The 13058-nt window shown below is 45.3% G+C and overlaps 1 protein-coding gene across 3 annotated transcripts in view; it reads left to right on the top strand.

The window, feature by feature from the left end:
• IGF2BP1 (insulin like growth factor 2 mRNA binding protein 1) overlaps window positions 1-13058 on the top strand; it is a 50812-nt gene that overhangs the window by 19783 nt on the left and 17971 nt on the right. For all 3 annotated transcript variants that reach the window (XM_020281127.2, XM_075993947.1, XM_020281122.2), the window contains exons 3-5: window positions 5650-5698; window positions 6174-6225; window positions 10455-10518. In XM_020281127.2, the coding sequence (XP_020136716.2) occupies window positions 5650-5698; window positions 6174-6225; window positions 10455-10518 (165 nt within the window). The remainder of the gene's footprint in view (window positions 1-5649; window positions 5699-6173; window positions 6226-10454; window positions 10519-13058) is intronic.

Here is a 13058-nt window from a genome sequence, read left to right as displayed (position 1 = left end):
TTGAGGGCTTGACTTGCCCAGGACCACACATGGAGCAGGAAGCTTGGCCTGGGGGAGGGGTGGAGGTGAAGGATCTAATCTGAAGATCCCAGTTTAATCCTACTTCTCTGCCAGAGATGAAAGTCCAGGCTTGACTCATGCCAGGGGCCCTGGAGGGATTAGGGGCCCCAAGCTTGACAAGATTCCAAAACCTGCTGCTGCCCTCTTCACCCTCCTCCTTGCCTTCAACTGGCTTGTCCCACCCTGGTTTAAAGGAACCCCTCACTCCAGAGAGATGAGGCCATCAACATGATTGAAGATGACACCGTCTCTTCTAGGTATGAAAGCAGAAAGAAGGAGCAGGTTTGCAGAGCATTAGAAAAATCGCATTCTTAGGGGCAGTTTTCAGTCTCCCTTGCCCCCAAGACCTGGGGTCCCTGTTTCCCATGTCCAGTCTGCCCTCCTGGGAGGCCTCATTTTGACAAGGTCCCATCTAGTGCAACTGTTCCTTCTTCCACCAGACCCCAGCCCATAGCTCTTAGTCCCTGGTAAGTTCCTTGCCAGGTTATGCATTCTTGCTAAATAAAACACCATTAGTAAAACGTTAGTTCAGACTAGTCTTAATGAATTTCTATTATTTTGGAAACTTTGACTTCAGAACTGGGTGAGCTAGAATTACCTGTATTTTGTTTTTACCTTTTTATTATGGAAAGAAATATAAACATATAGAAGTAAAAAGGATAATGTAAGAAACCCTGTACGTACCACCCATCATTTAGCTCTAACAATTACCAATTAATCCAATATGTTTTCATTTTTTCCCCACCCCCTGATTATTTTGAAGCAAATCCTAGACATGTCATTTTATTTTTAACTATTTCAGTATGTATTTCTAAAATATAAGAACTTTACAAATCACAATATGATTTTAAAAGATAACGTCTTTTTTTTGAGACAGATTCTCACTCTGTTGCCTGGGCTAGAGTGCCATGGTGTCAGCCTAGCTCACAGCAACCTCAAACTCCAGGGCTCAAGTGATCTTCCTGCCTCGGCTTCCCGAGTAGCTGGGACTACAGACATGCACCACCATGACCAACTAATTTTTTCTATATATTTTTAGTTGTCCAATTAATTTCTTTCTATTTTTAGTGGAGACGGGGTCTCGCACTTGCTCAGGTTGGTCTCGAACTCCTGAGCTCAAACGATCAGCCCGCCTGGGCCTCTCAGAGTGCTAGGATTACAGGAGTGAGCCACTGCCGGCCAAATGATAATGGCTTGATGTCATCAAATATCTAATTGGGCCGGGCGTGGTGGCTCACTCCTGTAATCCTAGCACTCTGAGAGGCCAAGGCGGGAGGATTACTCAAGGTCAGGAGTTTGAGACCAGCCTGAGCAAGAGTGAGACCCCGTCTTTACTAAAAATAGAAAGAAATTAATTGGACAACTAAAAATATATAGAAAAATTAGCCGAGCATGGTGGCACATGCCTGTAGTTCCAGCTACTCAGGAGGCTAAGGCAGAAGGATCGCTTAAGCCCAAGAGTTTGGGGTTGCTGTGAGCTAGGCTGATGCCATTGGCACTCTAGCCTGAGTAACAGAGTGAGACTCTGTCTGAAACAACAACAACAAAAAACCCCCAAATATCTAATCTGTGTTCAGTATGCCATAAGATCACTGTTCAAGTAACTGGAAATGTGCAGCTGCAAAAATAAGTTAATATCTTAAAGAATTATAGGCGGGATGTTTTGACTTATTGGATAGCAATACCCATGTGGCTGGCCCACTGTTCACTGTGTTGTGTGAACTCTTCATATTTTCGTTTTGTCCTCCTGCCTAACATGAGAGTACTTTGGCAAAGGCTTTTTGTTTCCTTTATGACATCAAAAAAGGCAGTACAGGGACAGTGCAAAGAGCCTGGGATCAGACAGACATTAGGTTCAAATACTGGCTCCTGCTGTTAGTGGCTCAACCTCAGGGCCCTGGTCTGTAAAACAGCCCACATGCCACCTTCATGGGTGATGGGAGGGTTATATGAGATGATGAATCTCAGAGCCTGGCATCTGGTAGGCACTGCTGGAGTATTTATTCCCTGAATGTTCCCTTCCTGTAAAGTTAGACTCCTTCCTATTGTGACCTGGTTTCCTTCCCCTGCAGTCTAAGTCAGTGACAATTCTCTGAACTCTTGAGTGTGAAAGGATGGAAGAGCTCCCAGCCCAGGGAGAGATCCCAGCCTTGTCCCTGGCCCAGCTCCCTGTCTGTGCTTCCTAAATCTCTTACTTCTTACTTAGCCCCTTAGGCTGTGGCAAGGATGCTTTCTCTACCCTCTCCTGAATCTCCCCTGGGTTTTCAAAAGGATGGTCACTCAGGCCCTGTGGACTCATGCCCTCTGTTTGGCCTGGCAGTGTTAGGCCTGATAACTACTCTGTGGCTCGGGGCAGGCTGAGGGCACCAGAAGCCACAGTGTGTTGGCACCCAGGGAAATAACCAGGCTAGTGCAACCATTGCCATTATTGCCAGGGGCTGGCAGCTTGATTCTTTCAATAAACAGGTTTATCAGCTACAGGAAGGTGAGGAGAGTTAATGAACTCTGGGAGCTCTCCTTCCTTTTCTGAACAATGGCTGTTGGTTTAGGCATGCAAGGAATATAGAAAGGGCTCAGGGGCTATTGCCCTATTACCTGTAGAGCAAAGACACTGCTCAACCCTGGTAGGAGCTGGTCTACTGGACTGGACTGTAGGCAGTGGTAGTTCCCACTATTTGCCTTTCAGTGCTGAAGTCTTTAAATACTTTAACAACTCTTACCATCCTGCTAAGCGGCTCATTGTCAGCTCTGCCTGTCTGCCTGTTTGTGTGCTGGTCTGGACACCTGCAGCCTCCAGGGACTGGGTCATGGATTGAGCGCTTACTACCTGACGGCACCCTGCCTCTCGAGTCTTATCTTTTAAGACCTCACAAAAGCTTCATCCAAGTTCCACAGGAGGTAACTAAGGCACAGAGCGAGGAAGTAGCCAACCAGGGGGCTCTTAGCTTCCCACTGGATCCTCCCAAGTCCTCAGCCACTCTGGCCCAGCCCACATGGGCCTTCTCTCTCTGTGTCTGTGGAATGAATGAGACAGGAGACCTAGGAAAGGGATTGCAGACCTATAGAAGGGAATGCGGGTTACAGTTCTCAGCAATGCCCCATGTGCTTTGGGCCTGAAAGAAATTAGGTAGCACCATAACTTAATGGAAACCAGGCCAAGGGCTTAAAAGACAAAGGTTCTTCTTGGCCTCTGTGCCTCCCTGCCCTGCCTGTTGTGTTTTAATCAGGGCTGGGGGCTTTGCCGGAAGGAGGCCTGGAGGGGCCTGGAGTGGGTTCCCAGGGTGGGGTGTGTGCCCTGGAGGGCTGGGTGAGTCTCTGCTGGTTGGGGGTGGGGGAGGGCTGCCAGGATGTCTTTTCTTTCATTGGTTGGGTGGCCCTGCCCCCTCCCCCCTCCCTCTCCTGGAACATTCCAGACATTCCAGACGATCTGCCTGCCATTGCTTTCAGGATATGGATTAACATCCCAGCAGAGATTTGATTTCACCATTGCCACCCCTCTCTCCCTCCCTTCTCCACCCTCAATGAAAAGAAAGTCCCTAAAACTGGGAGTTTGAAGCAAGCGGGAATTTTTGACCTTTGACCTTAGATTACACTAAGGGACCATCTTGAAAGAGCACACTTCAAACTGGGCGGCTAAACTACTGGGTTGATGTATGCCCTTATTGGTTTGAACTCCCAGTCAGGCAGCCCTCACCGCCCTGCCCCTCATGCTGAAGTGCTCACTGTGGGCGGGCAATACCTGTTAGGGGTGTTAAGCTAGGTCAGTGTTCTTAATCTTCCAATGGTGTGATCATTTCCTCCCCCCAACTCTCCAGCAGTTTGGCTTTTATTGTGAGGGTTCTTACACTTTCAGTCTGTCCATTTGGTCACCAAATGAGTTGTGTGAGGAATCACTCACAAAGGCAGATGTGGTGCTCCCTCTTGGCCAATGAATGGAATCACAAAAAAGTGGCCTGGCAGGATGTGAGGACCTGGATCTGGACTGGTTTCTGGTCCATACTATTTCCTCCTGCTATAATCTGACCTCCTTAGGTCAAATTGGTGGACAGACCAAAGAAGACAGGCACAAAGATTCTCTTAAACACTTATCCTCTCTCTTCTCCAAGTTATTTCATCCCAGGAAGAGATTTCCTTAACATGTTTTATGGATAAAGACTCTCCACACTCAGAATTGCCAAGCTAGGATGGATCGTAGAGACCCTGCTGATTCCATTTTACAGCTGGAGACATTTGAGTGGTGAAGTGAGTGAACTGGCCCAGGACAGCCAAGAGTGACACACAGCTAGAACTTTAGCATCCCTTTTTCTTGGTCCCTTGTGTTTTGACGCCCCCTCCCCCCAGCTTGGCCTGAGCTGGCACAGTCCCCGCTGCTTACCAGGTAGGAATACTGGGGCCTGAATCTTAAGTGGCTTAATTTGGGGCAGGTTAATTTACTTACTAGTTCAGCTTTCCTTCAAGCCACTAGAATTTCTTGGACCTTCTCCTTGAACTAAGGGTTTGTGATTAAGGATATACAAAGACATCAATGACAATTGACCAACAACACATTAAGTCAATTTAAAGGTCTTAAAACCCAGGGATTTGGGCATTGATTTGGGAGATGAGCAATTGCCCCAGGAGTCAACCCTGAACGTGAAAGCCTTCCTCAGGGAAAAGTACACTTTGAAGAGGCATTTTAAAATGGGAAAAGATGGGAAAAGGTAAGAAAAAAAGTATATATAGTTAACTGGGATGGGGAGAGGTGGTGGTTACTACGCTGAGTTGTGTGCCCTGTTTATCACTCATTACTCAGTCCCACCCACCAGTGTATTACAGATGCATCTATTCTTACAGTTGAAGTATTGAGTCCAAGCCTTTTGCTAAACTCTTTATAAATATTTCCTAACATCACCTACCACTTTGTGAATAGATAATTTCTCTGTTCTACGAAGGAGGAAACTCAGCCTCAAAGAAATTAAATAATCTTTTAAGATCAGTGCTGGTAAGTGGAACATAGGTTGAAATCCATACCTGTGCCAAGGGCTTGCTCCCTGCACTGTCATCCTGCTGTACTTTGTTTGCATATGACGTCTTCACTAATAAACTGAGCACCTCGAGGCCAGGCATTTTGTCAGTTTTGTTGATTGCTGTGTTTCCAGCGTGTGAAACAAAGTATTGCGTGAAGTAGATACCAACTAAATTGTTGTTAATTAGTCATTAATTATGTTTTACTTAGCTTGTATTTCTAGTGCCTGGAACAGAGTGGTGGTAACATGCTTGCTGAATAAAGGAATGAGAGAAAAAATAGTGAGACAAACAAAAACAGCTGTGATTTTTTTTCTTTTTTTTTTTAGGGATTTATGTTACCTGGATGCTTGCTGCATCTGATTCTGCATTCTTGTCTGTGGTAGCACTGATAATAATTTTGGTCTCTTAAGCAAGGCATCCCTACTCCATTCCTAAGAGGTTACCATTCTTAGATTCTAAGACTGTAGTATTGGTGAACAGAAGGTAGGGAGAAAGAAACTGAGACAAGGATTAGAAACTGTAAGGTCATAGGATCTGAAGCATCCAGACCTTTCTCTAACTCTGTTCCCTCTTTAATTTCAGGAGTCGGAAAATTCAGATCCGAAATATTCCACCCCAGCTCCGATGGGAAGTAAGTTTGAGGGAAACTCAATGGGGTTGGGTAGTGGAGCCTAGGAAGGAAGTCTGGAGCAGCCTGAGTTGGCAGAAATGGCTGGGGAGGTCCTGGTCTGGATTAGAATGTCCCCACTGGGTCACACCTTTAACCCAGAACTCCAGCTTTTGGGATGTCCTAGTGGTAAGAGGCATTAGGGAGGTGTGAAGGGTGTTCCTTGAGCCCTAAACTTGGTGACAGCAGAAGTTGATCTAGAACCCAGGTAGCCCAGTTCTGCTTTCCCAAAAGCCCTTAATGCACATAGCTCAAGTACATTCCAGTTACCTCCTCAGCGTTAGTACCTCTGAAAGGGCAAACTGAACAGGTAACATGCTCAGCACCCACTTATGGCTCTGCTGGTGCCCACTGCTTTGGGGTATGGGGTGTCCAGTGGCTACTTTGCGACACTCCTGGGATGCTCAGAGTACCTTTCCTCCTTCCTCCGTGCTTCCAGGTCCTGGACAGCCTACTGGCTCAGTATGGTACAGTAGAGAGCTGCGAGCAAGGTAAGAGTGGGCTGTGGGCCGGGCGACGGGGCATTTGGGGGACCTGCTCTGCTTTACTTTCCATGATCGAATCTACCTGGAGATCGAAAGAAGGAGAAAGTTAAGAGTGTGTTACAGAGGGAGGTACATTGGCCTTAGAGCCGGGACACCTGTCCTTGGCTTTGGCTCTGCTGCTTGGCACTGGAACCAGGTTTCTCTTCTGTTTAGCGGGAGGCTTGAACAAAGTCATTCCTTCCCAACATGGAATCTCTAGGCTCTTAGGGATCAACCAAGGTAGAAATGGATGCCCCAAGATTTTTATTTTATTTTTTTCAGACAGAGTCTCGCTCTGTTGCTCAGACTAGAGTGAGTGCCGTGGCATCAGCCTAGCTCACAGCAACCTCGAACTCCTGGGCTCAAGCGATCCTCCTGCCTCAGCCTCCCAAGTAGCTGGGACTACAGGCATGCACCACCATGCCCGGCTAATTTTTTTCTATATATATTAGTTGGCCAATGAATTCCTTTCTATTTATAGTAGAGATGAGGTCTCGCTCTTGCTCAGGCTGGTTTCAAACTCCTGACCTCGAGCAATCTGCTTGCCTCAGCCTCCCAGAGTGTTAGGATTACAGGCGTGAGCCACCGCGCCCGGCCAAGATTTTAGGAATAGTTTTAAGAATAGATGCTGCACATTCAACCCCAGGAAGTCTAGCCCTTTTACTTTAAAAGCTTCATATTTCTTGTTTTTGGCTGGAATGGTCAACTGGTCATTTCTTTCTTCTTAGAAGCTCTGATTGGCAGCTACCTATGTCTTTGGTCAATTAAAATGAAAAGCACAGGATTTATTACTTAGTTAATATAGTTTGATGGGTAGGCAAAAGCAATGAAGAGTGGGCCCACAGAAGGAAAAATAATAAGGAATTCTAGGTCATAAAAAGTCTTCTCTTTTTTTGGAGGTTTCTCCATTATGAGGATTATAAATTCTTTTCTGTGGAACTGAGCTTCAATCAAATATGGAGTGGTTTTTTTTTTTTTTTTTTTTTTTTTTTTTTTTTTTGAGACTGAGTCTCACTTTGTTGCCCAGGCTAGAGTGCCATGGTGTCAGTCTAGCTCACAGCAACCTCAAACTCCTTGGCTCAAACAATCCTTCTGCCTCAGCCTCCCGAGTAGCTAAGACTATAGGCATGCGTCACCATGCCCGGCTAATTTTTTTTTCTATATATTTTTAGCTGTCCAATTAACTTCATTCTATTTTTGGTAGAGACGGGGTCTCGTTCTTGCTCAAGCTGGTCTTGAACTCCTGAACTCAAATGATCCACCCGCCTCAGCCTCCCAGAGTGCTAGGATTACAGGCATGAGCCAACGTGCCTGGACCTACCGAGTGGTTTTGGTGGGACATAAGTTCGTCTTTAGGTAGACATGATACTGGTTGAGATTTGGAGATCTCACGAAATCTCACTTTCTTTGAGATTTAAATATTCATCTTCAAATTCTTTGTGGAAAGAGGCAAGCTGTAAGTGATTATAAATGATGAGAGTCTTCACCTACCCAAAGGTAAAGTGCTGAATCTATCAAACAGGTTCTAACCTGCCGTAATCCTGTAGCTTGTCTGTTATCATAAATACCAGGACACAAATGGACCCACTGATAACCATTGCCCAGTACTATTCACAGCTTAGACTAATGAATAAGTTACTCCTGGGCAAATAGAGAGTAAGATTGAGCAGTGGCTTGGGAGCAAGTGCATGCTGAGCTTCACTGAGAACTGCAGCAGGAGTCAACACTAGTTTCAATTTATCCAAGGCTCACTGGGGAGGTGGGGAGCTGTATTTGGAAGGGTATCTGCTCCCTGGAGAGAATAGTATGGGAAATGTTTGACTTTGTCAGACAATAAAGAAAGTCCTTGAGTCTGTTTAGATGTCACTAAGTGAGATCTATCGTATTTAAAATTGCCCCCGCACCATCCTCTTTAGCCTGATGTATATTTTCTCCATGACACTTATCACTGTCAAATGTTCTATAGAATTTGCTTATTTATTATGCTTATTGTTGTCTCCCTCTACTGGGACACACGCTCCAGGAGGGCAGAGGTCTTGTTGGTTTATTACTGTATTTCCAGTTACTGGAAGATTGTTCTTGCAGGACCTTCCTCCTCACTAAGGTGGGCAGGCCTGAGGGGTGAAGAGTGGTCTGCACTGAAGTTTTGTGACCTAGTGTCTTATCTGTCCTCAGTGTTGTGGGAGAAGAGGCTTGTGTCCCAAGGTTGAGCAAGCTCAGGGGACCCTGCTTCACAATACATTGATTCATAAGAGAGGTTATTTTATTTATTTATTTTTTTTGAGACAGTGTCTCTCTCGGTAATCCTGTGTAGAGTGCAGTGGCGTCATCATAGCTCACTGCAGACTCAAACTCCTGGGCTCAAGGGATCCTCCTGTCTCAGCCTTCCAAGTTGCTGGGACTACAGGCACACACCATGATGCCCAGCTAATTTTTCTGTTTTTAGTAGAGACAAGGTCTTGCTCTTCTTCAGGCTGGTCTTAAACTCCAGAGCTCAAATGATCCGCCTGCCTTGGCCTCCCAGAGTGCTAGGATTACAGGCGTGAACCACCACCCCTGGCCTGAAAAGGTTAATTTATAATTGGAAGTGTAAAATATTTGCCCAGATTGCTTGGAATGCTAATGTAAGCTTTGGCACCCCATTCTCCTCTCTGTAGGAAAGAGTAGATGAGGAATCAGATGAAAACTAAAAGATGCTCATTTCATGTTTCCCCGAAAATAAGACCTACCCATAAAATAAGCCCTTGCAGGGTTTCTAAGTATTTGTGCAATATAAGCCCTACCCCGAAAATAAGACCTAGTGACGGGCGTGGCTACGCAGCATATCTGCACAACCCATGCATTTCGTTGCGGAGCGGTAAAGAAGACGAGCAGCCCTTCTCATCTGCCCCATGAGAGCTCTATTGCTCGACATGAGAGATTGGGGCCAATGGCTCTAAAGGAAATAGAGTTGCAAGAAATCCAGGATGGAATTCGGGGTTTTGAGAGCTATGATGATATGATGTTCCAGAAGAAGACAACTATATTTGAATAAACATAGATTGTTGTACCGTACTTAAAAAAAAATGACACATCCCCTAAAAATAAGCCCTAGGGTGTCTTCTTAAGGAAAAATAAATATAAGACCCTGTCTTATTTTCGGGGAAACACTGGTAGTTAGAGCTAGGAATCTGATAGGATTAATGGCTAGTATCCCGAAGCTATGGTGGCCTAGTGTGTTCATGTTCACTGCCAAGATTTTTGGAATACTGAAGGGCAGAAAATCCTTTTTCCTGGAAAAGATGCAGATAGATTCTTTTATTTTTCCTTCTAGACCCCACAACAGCCACTCCTGTCAATCCATTTGGCTGGGTTAATACACTGTGTCCTTGAGGATATAAAGGCCTCTAGAATGGATTTTTGGGTTTTAGCCGTATCTTTGCAGATCTTTTTTTTTTTTTTTTTTTGAGACAGAGTCTCACTCTGTTGCCCTGGCTAGAGTGAGTGCCATGGCGTCAGCCTAGCTCACAGCAACCTCAAACTCCTGGGCTCAAGCAATCCTCCTGCCTCAGCCTCCCGAGTAGCTGGGACTACAGGCATGCGCCACCATGCCCGGCTAATTTTTTCTATATGTATTACTTGGCCAATTAATTTCTTCCTATTTATAGTAGAGACGGGGTCTCGCTCTTGCTCAGGCTGGTTTCGAACTCCTGACCTCGAGCAATCCACCAGCCTCGGCTTCCCAGAGTGCTAGGATTACAGGCGTGAGCCTCGCCCAGCCTTCACTATTAACTTTCTACTGGGAAATTGACTCCCAAGTTGGTGTGTGTGTGTGTGGAGGTGGGTGGTGGCGCTTGCCTTGCAGGTATAACTGCTGATACCGTAGCTACACCCTTTCACACACCCACTCCCTTGGAGCAGAGTGAGGAAACCAAAAGAAAATGCAAGAAGATTAATTTGAATTTTCAACCTAGCTCACAGCAACCTCAAACTCCTGAGCTTAAACCATCCTCCCACCTCAGCCTTCCCAGAGTGCTAGGATTATAGGTGTGAGCCACCACGCCCAGTCAAGGGAAAATATATTTTTGCCTCTTCATTCTAGTATTTCATAAGTTTTATGCCTTACTCACCTCAGAACATGGAAGGCTTGGGTTGGGATTGGATCCTGGGGCCTGCAGATTTTTTTGCTCTGACACCGGCCTCTGTTTTCTCCTCAGTGAACACCGAGAGTGAGACTGCAGTGGTGAATGTCACTTACTCCAACCGGGAGCAGACCAGGCAGTGAGTGGCTGGGAAAGTGGGGCTGCAGGGGGATGTGGGGGGTCTCTGTGTGGTGTGTTGGGGGAGCCGGGTCCCTCTGCTTCCCCCCAGGGTCCAGGCAGGCTGGGGTCCCCATCTGGCCTCAGATTGTAGGCCAGCCAAACCCAAACTCCCTTATAGGGTTTTTTCTGGGTGTCTCCTTCCTATCCTTTGTTTCAGGGATCTCAAAGGTTCAGAAACTACTGTATTGACAGCAAAATACATTGAAAGGAGGGACCCAAAGCCCTCCCAAGGGAGGTAGGAAGTCAGGGAAAAGGTCCATTTCAGATAGTCTCTGGTTGCCGGGCACCACAGGGTCCTTTGCTGTGTTCATGGCGCCATCTAGTGATGGTGAGGGAGGACTTCGGGGTTCAAAAAGGATTCGTTGAAGTTGCCATGTGGAGCAGACATTTCATTCTTTCTTTTTTTTTTTTAAGACAGTTTCACTTTGTTGCCCGGGCTAGAGTGCCGTGGCATCAGCCTAGCTCACAGCAACCTCAAACTCCTGGGCTCAAGAGATCCTACTGCCTCAGCCTCCCAAGTATCTGGGACTACAGGCATGTGCCACCATGCCCAGCTAATTTTTTCTATATATTTTTAGTTGGCCAATTAATTTCTTTCTATTTCTAGTAGAGACGGGGGTCTTGCTCTTGCTCAGACTGGTTTCAAACTCCTGACCTTGAGCAATCCTCCCGCCTCAGCCTCCCAGAGTGCTAGGATTACAGGCGTGAGCAGACATTTCATTGCAGTGATGGTTGTGAAGCTAGTTGATTTGGTAAGATCCTCTCAGTCCCATCACACTCACAATCTCTAGCCCTTTGGTTGAGCGGTTAATTAGGCTTCTCACCCACTGGTATAAACAGACTACTTGTTTTGGACATTCTTCAATTTAGAATCACGTCTGACCTGGGTATAGGCTTTGGGTATAGGCTTTTGCTACATTGTGCTTTTGGTGTTTTTCTTGCTTCTTCATATTCTGCCTCCTCCAAGCTAGTAGTACTTTGTAAAATCCCCACTTTCTCAAATGCCTACCGTTTTCTTTTCCATACCTGCCGGGCTCAGAATTTTTTAGAGATTCCTGCTGCCCCTTGTGGCCATGTAAGATCCTTTGCCTGGCTGTAAAGGTTGTGTCAACACTTGCTCATTCCTTATTGCCTGTTGTTGCTTGCTAACATTTCTAACCACTGCCAGCCTTGGGAATGGTTGATGCTTTTTCCCCTCCCTTCATTTTTATTCAGCCCATTTTACAGATCTCCCAAATACTGAGACTCCAGTCTCCAAGGGGTAAGCAATCCATTCTGTCTCCAATTCTTACTTATTTTCCACGTTGTTTTCATTAACCAAGGAGGTGCCAAACTCAATAGGTTTAGTTAACCAAGGGAAGTACCAGACTCAAGAGGTGTTTAGAAACAACAAATCCCTTAATTTATCCCATGCGATCACATGTAGTTCTCACATGAATCCTATAAGGATGAAGTTTTGGGCCAGGCGTGGTGGCTCATGCCTATAATCCTTGCACTCTGGGAGGCCTGAAACTGATAAGCTGATGCTAAAATTCAGTGTGAAGTAATCCAAGGGACCCAGAATAACCATAAAAATGTTGAATTAGAAGACACTAACTTCTAGATTTGAAAACTTAATTCAAATCTATGGTAATCAAATCAATGTGGTAGTCACATCAGAATAGACCTATAGATCAATGGTACAGAATTGAGAGTCTAGAAATAAGGCCTTACATTTATGATCAACTGGGTGGGTTTTTTTTCTTCTTTAAACAAACATGCTAAGAAAGTTCAATGGGAAAGAAGCAGTCTTTTCAATAAATGGTACTGGGGCACTTTAATGATATTCACAGGTAAAAAGATGAATTGAATCCCCTACCATAACACCATACACACAGCTCAATATGGATCACAGGCCTAAATGTACTAGCCATAAGATAGGCAGGGTACAGGTATTAATATCAATTTTCCACTTTATAGCTGATGAGACTTAGGTCTTGACTAAGTTGTGAGTTGCCCAGTTCATGTAACTAGTGAGCAATGGAGTTAAGATTGCAATACTGGTGCCCTAACTTAATTGAATATTTTTGTCCTGCATTTCATTAGGTTATGGCAGGGCAGGATTAACATTTGGATTCTACATACATATTAATATATTTTAATCTCTTTTGACCTTGTTTTCATTAGCTATTAGGCCATTAAATATGAAATGTCTGATTTCTAATCAAAAATTTTGTTTATTATATCTTAAAGAAGAAGCGGTACATTTTTTTTTGAGACAGGGCCTCACTGTGTTGCCTGGGCTAGAGTGCCGTGGCATCAGCCTAGCTCACAGCAACCTCAAACTCTTGGGCTCAAGCAATCCTTCTGCCTCAGTCTCCCAAGTAGCTGGGACTACAGACATGCGCCACCATGCCTGGCTAATTTTTTCTATGTATTTTTAGTTAGCCAGTTAATTTCTTTCTATTTTGAGTAGAGATGGGGTCTTGCTCTTGCTCAGGCTGGTTTCAAACTCCTGAC

Source organism: Microcebus murinus, chromosome 18 (genome assembly GCF_040939455.1).
Source record: "Microcebus murinus isolate Inina chromosome 18, M.murinus_Inina_mat1.0, whole genome shotgun sequence".
Classification (NCBI taxonomy): domain Eukaryota; kingdom Metazoa; phylum Chordata; class Mammalia; order Primates; family Cheirogaleidae; genus Microcebus; species Microcebus murinus.
Note: the sequence above shows the minus strand (reverse complement) of the source record. Positions and strands in the feature narration are given on the sequence as shown.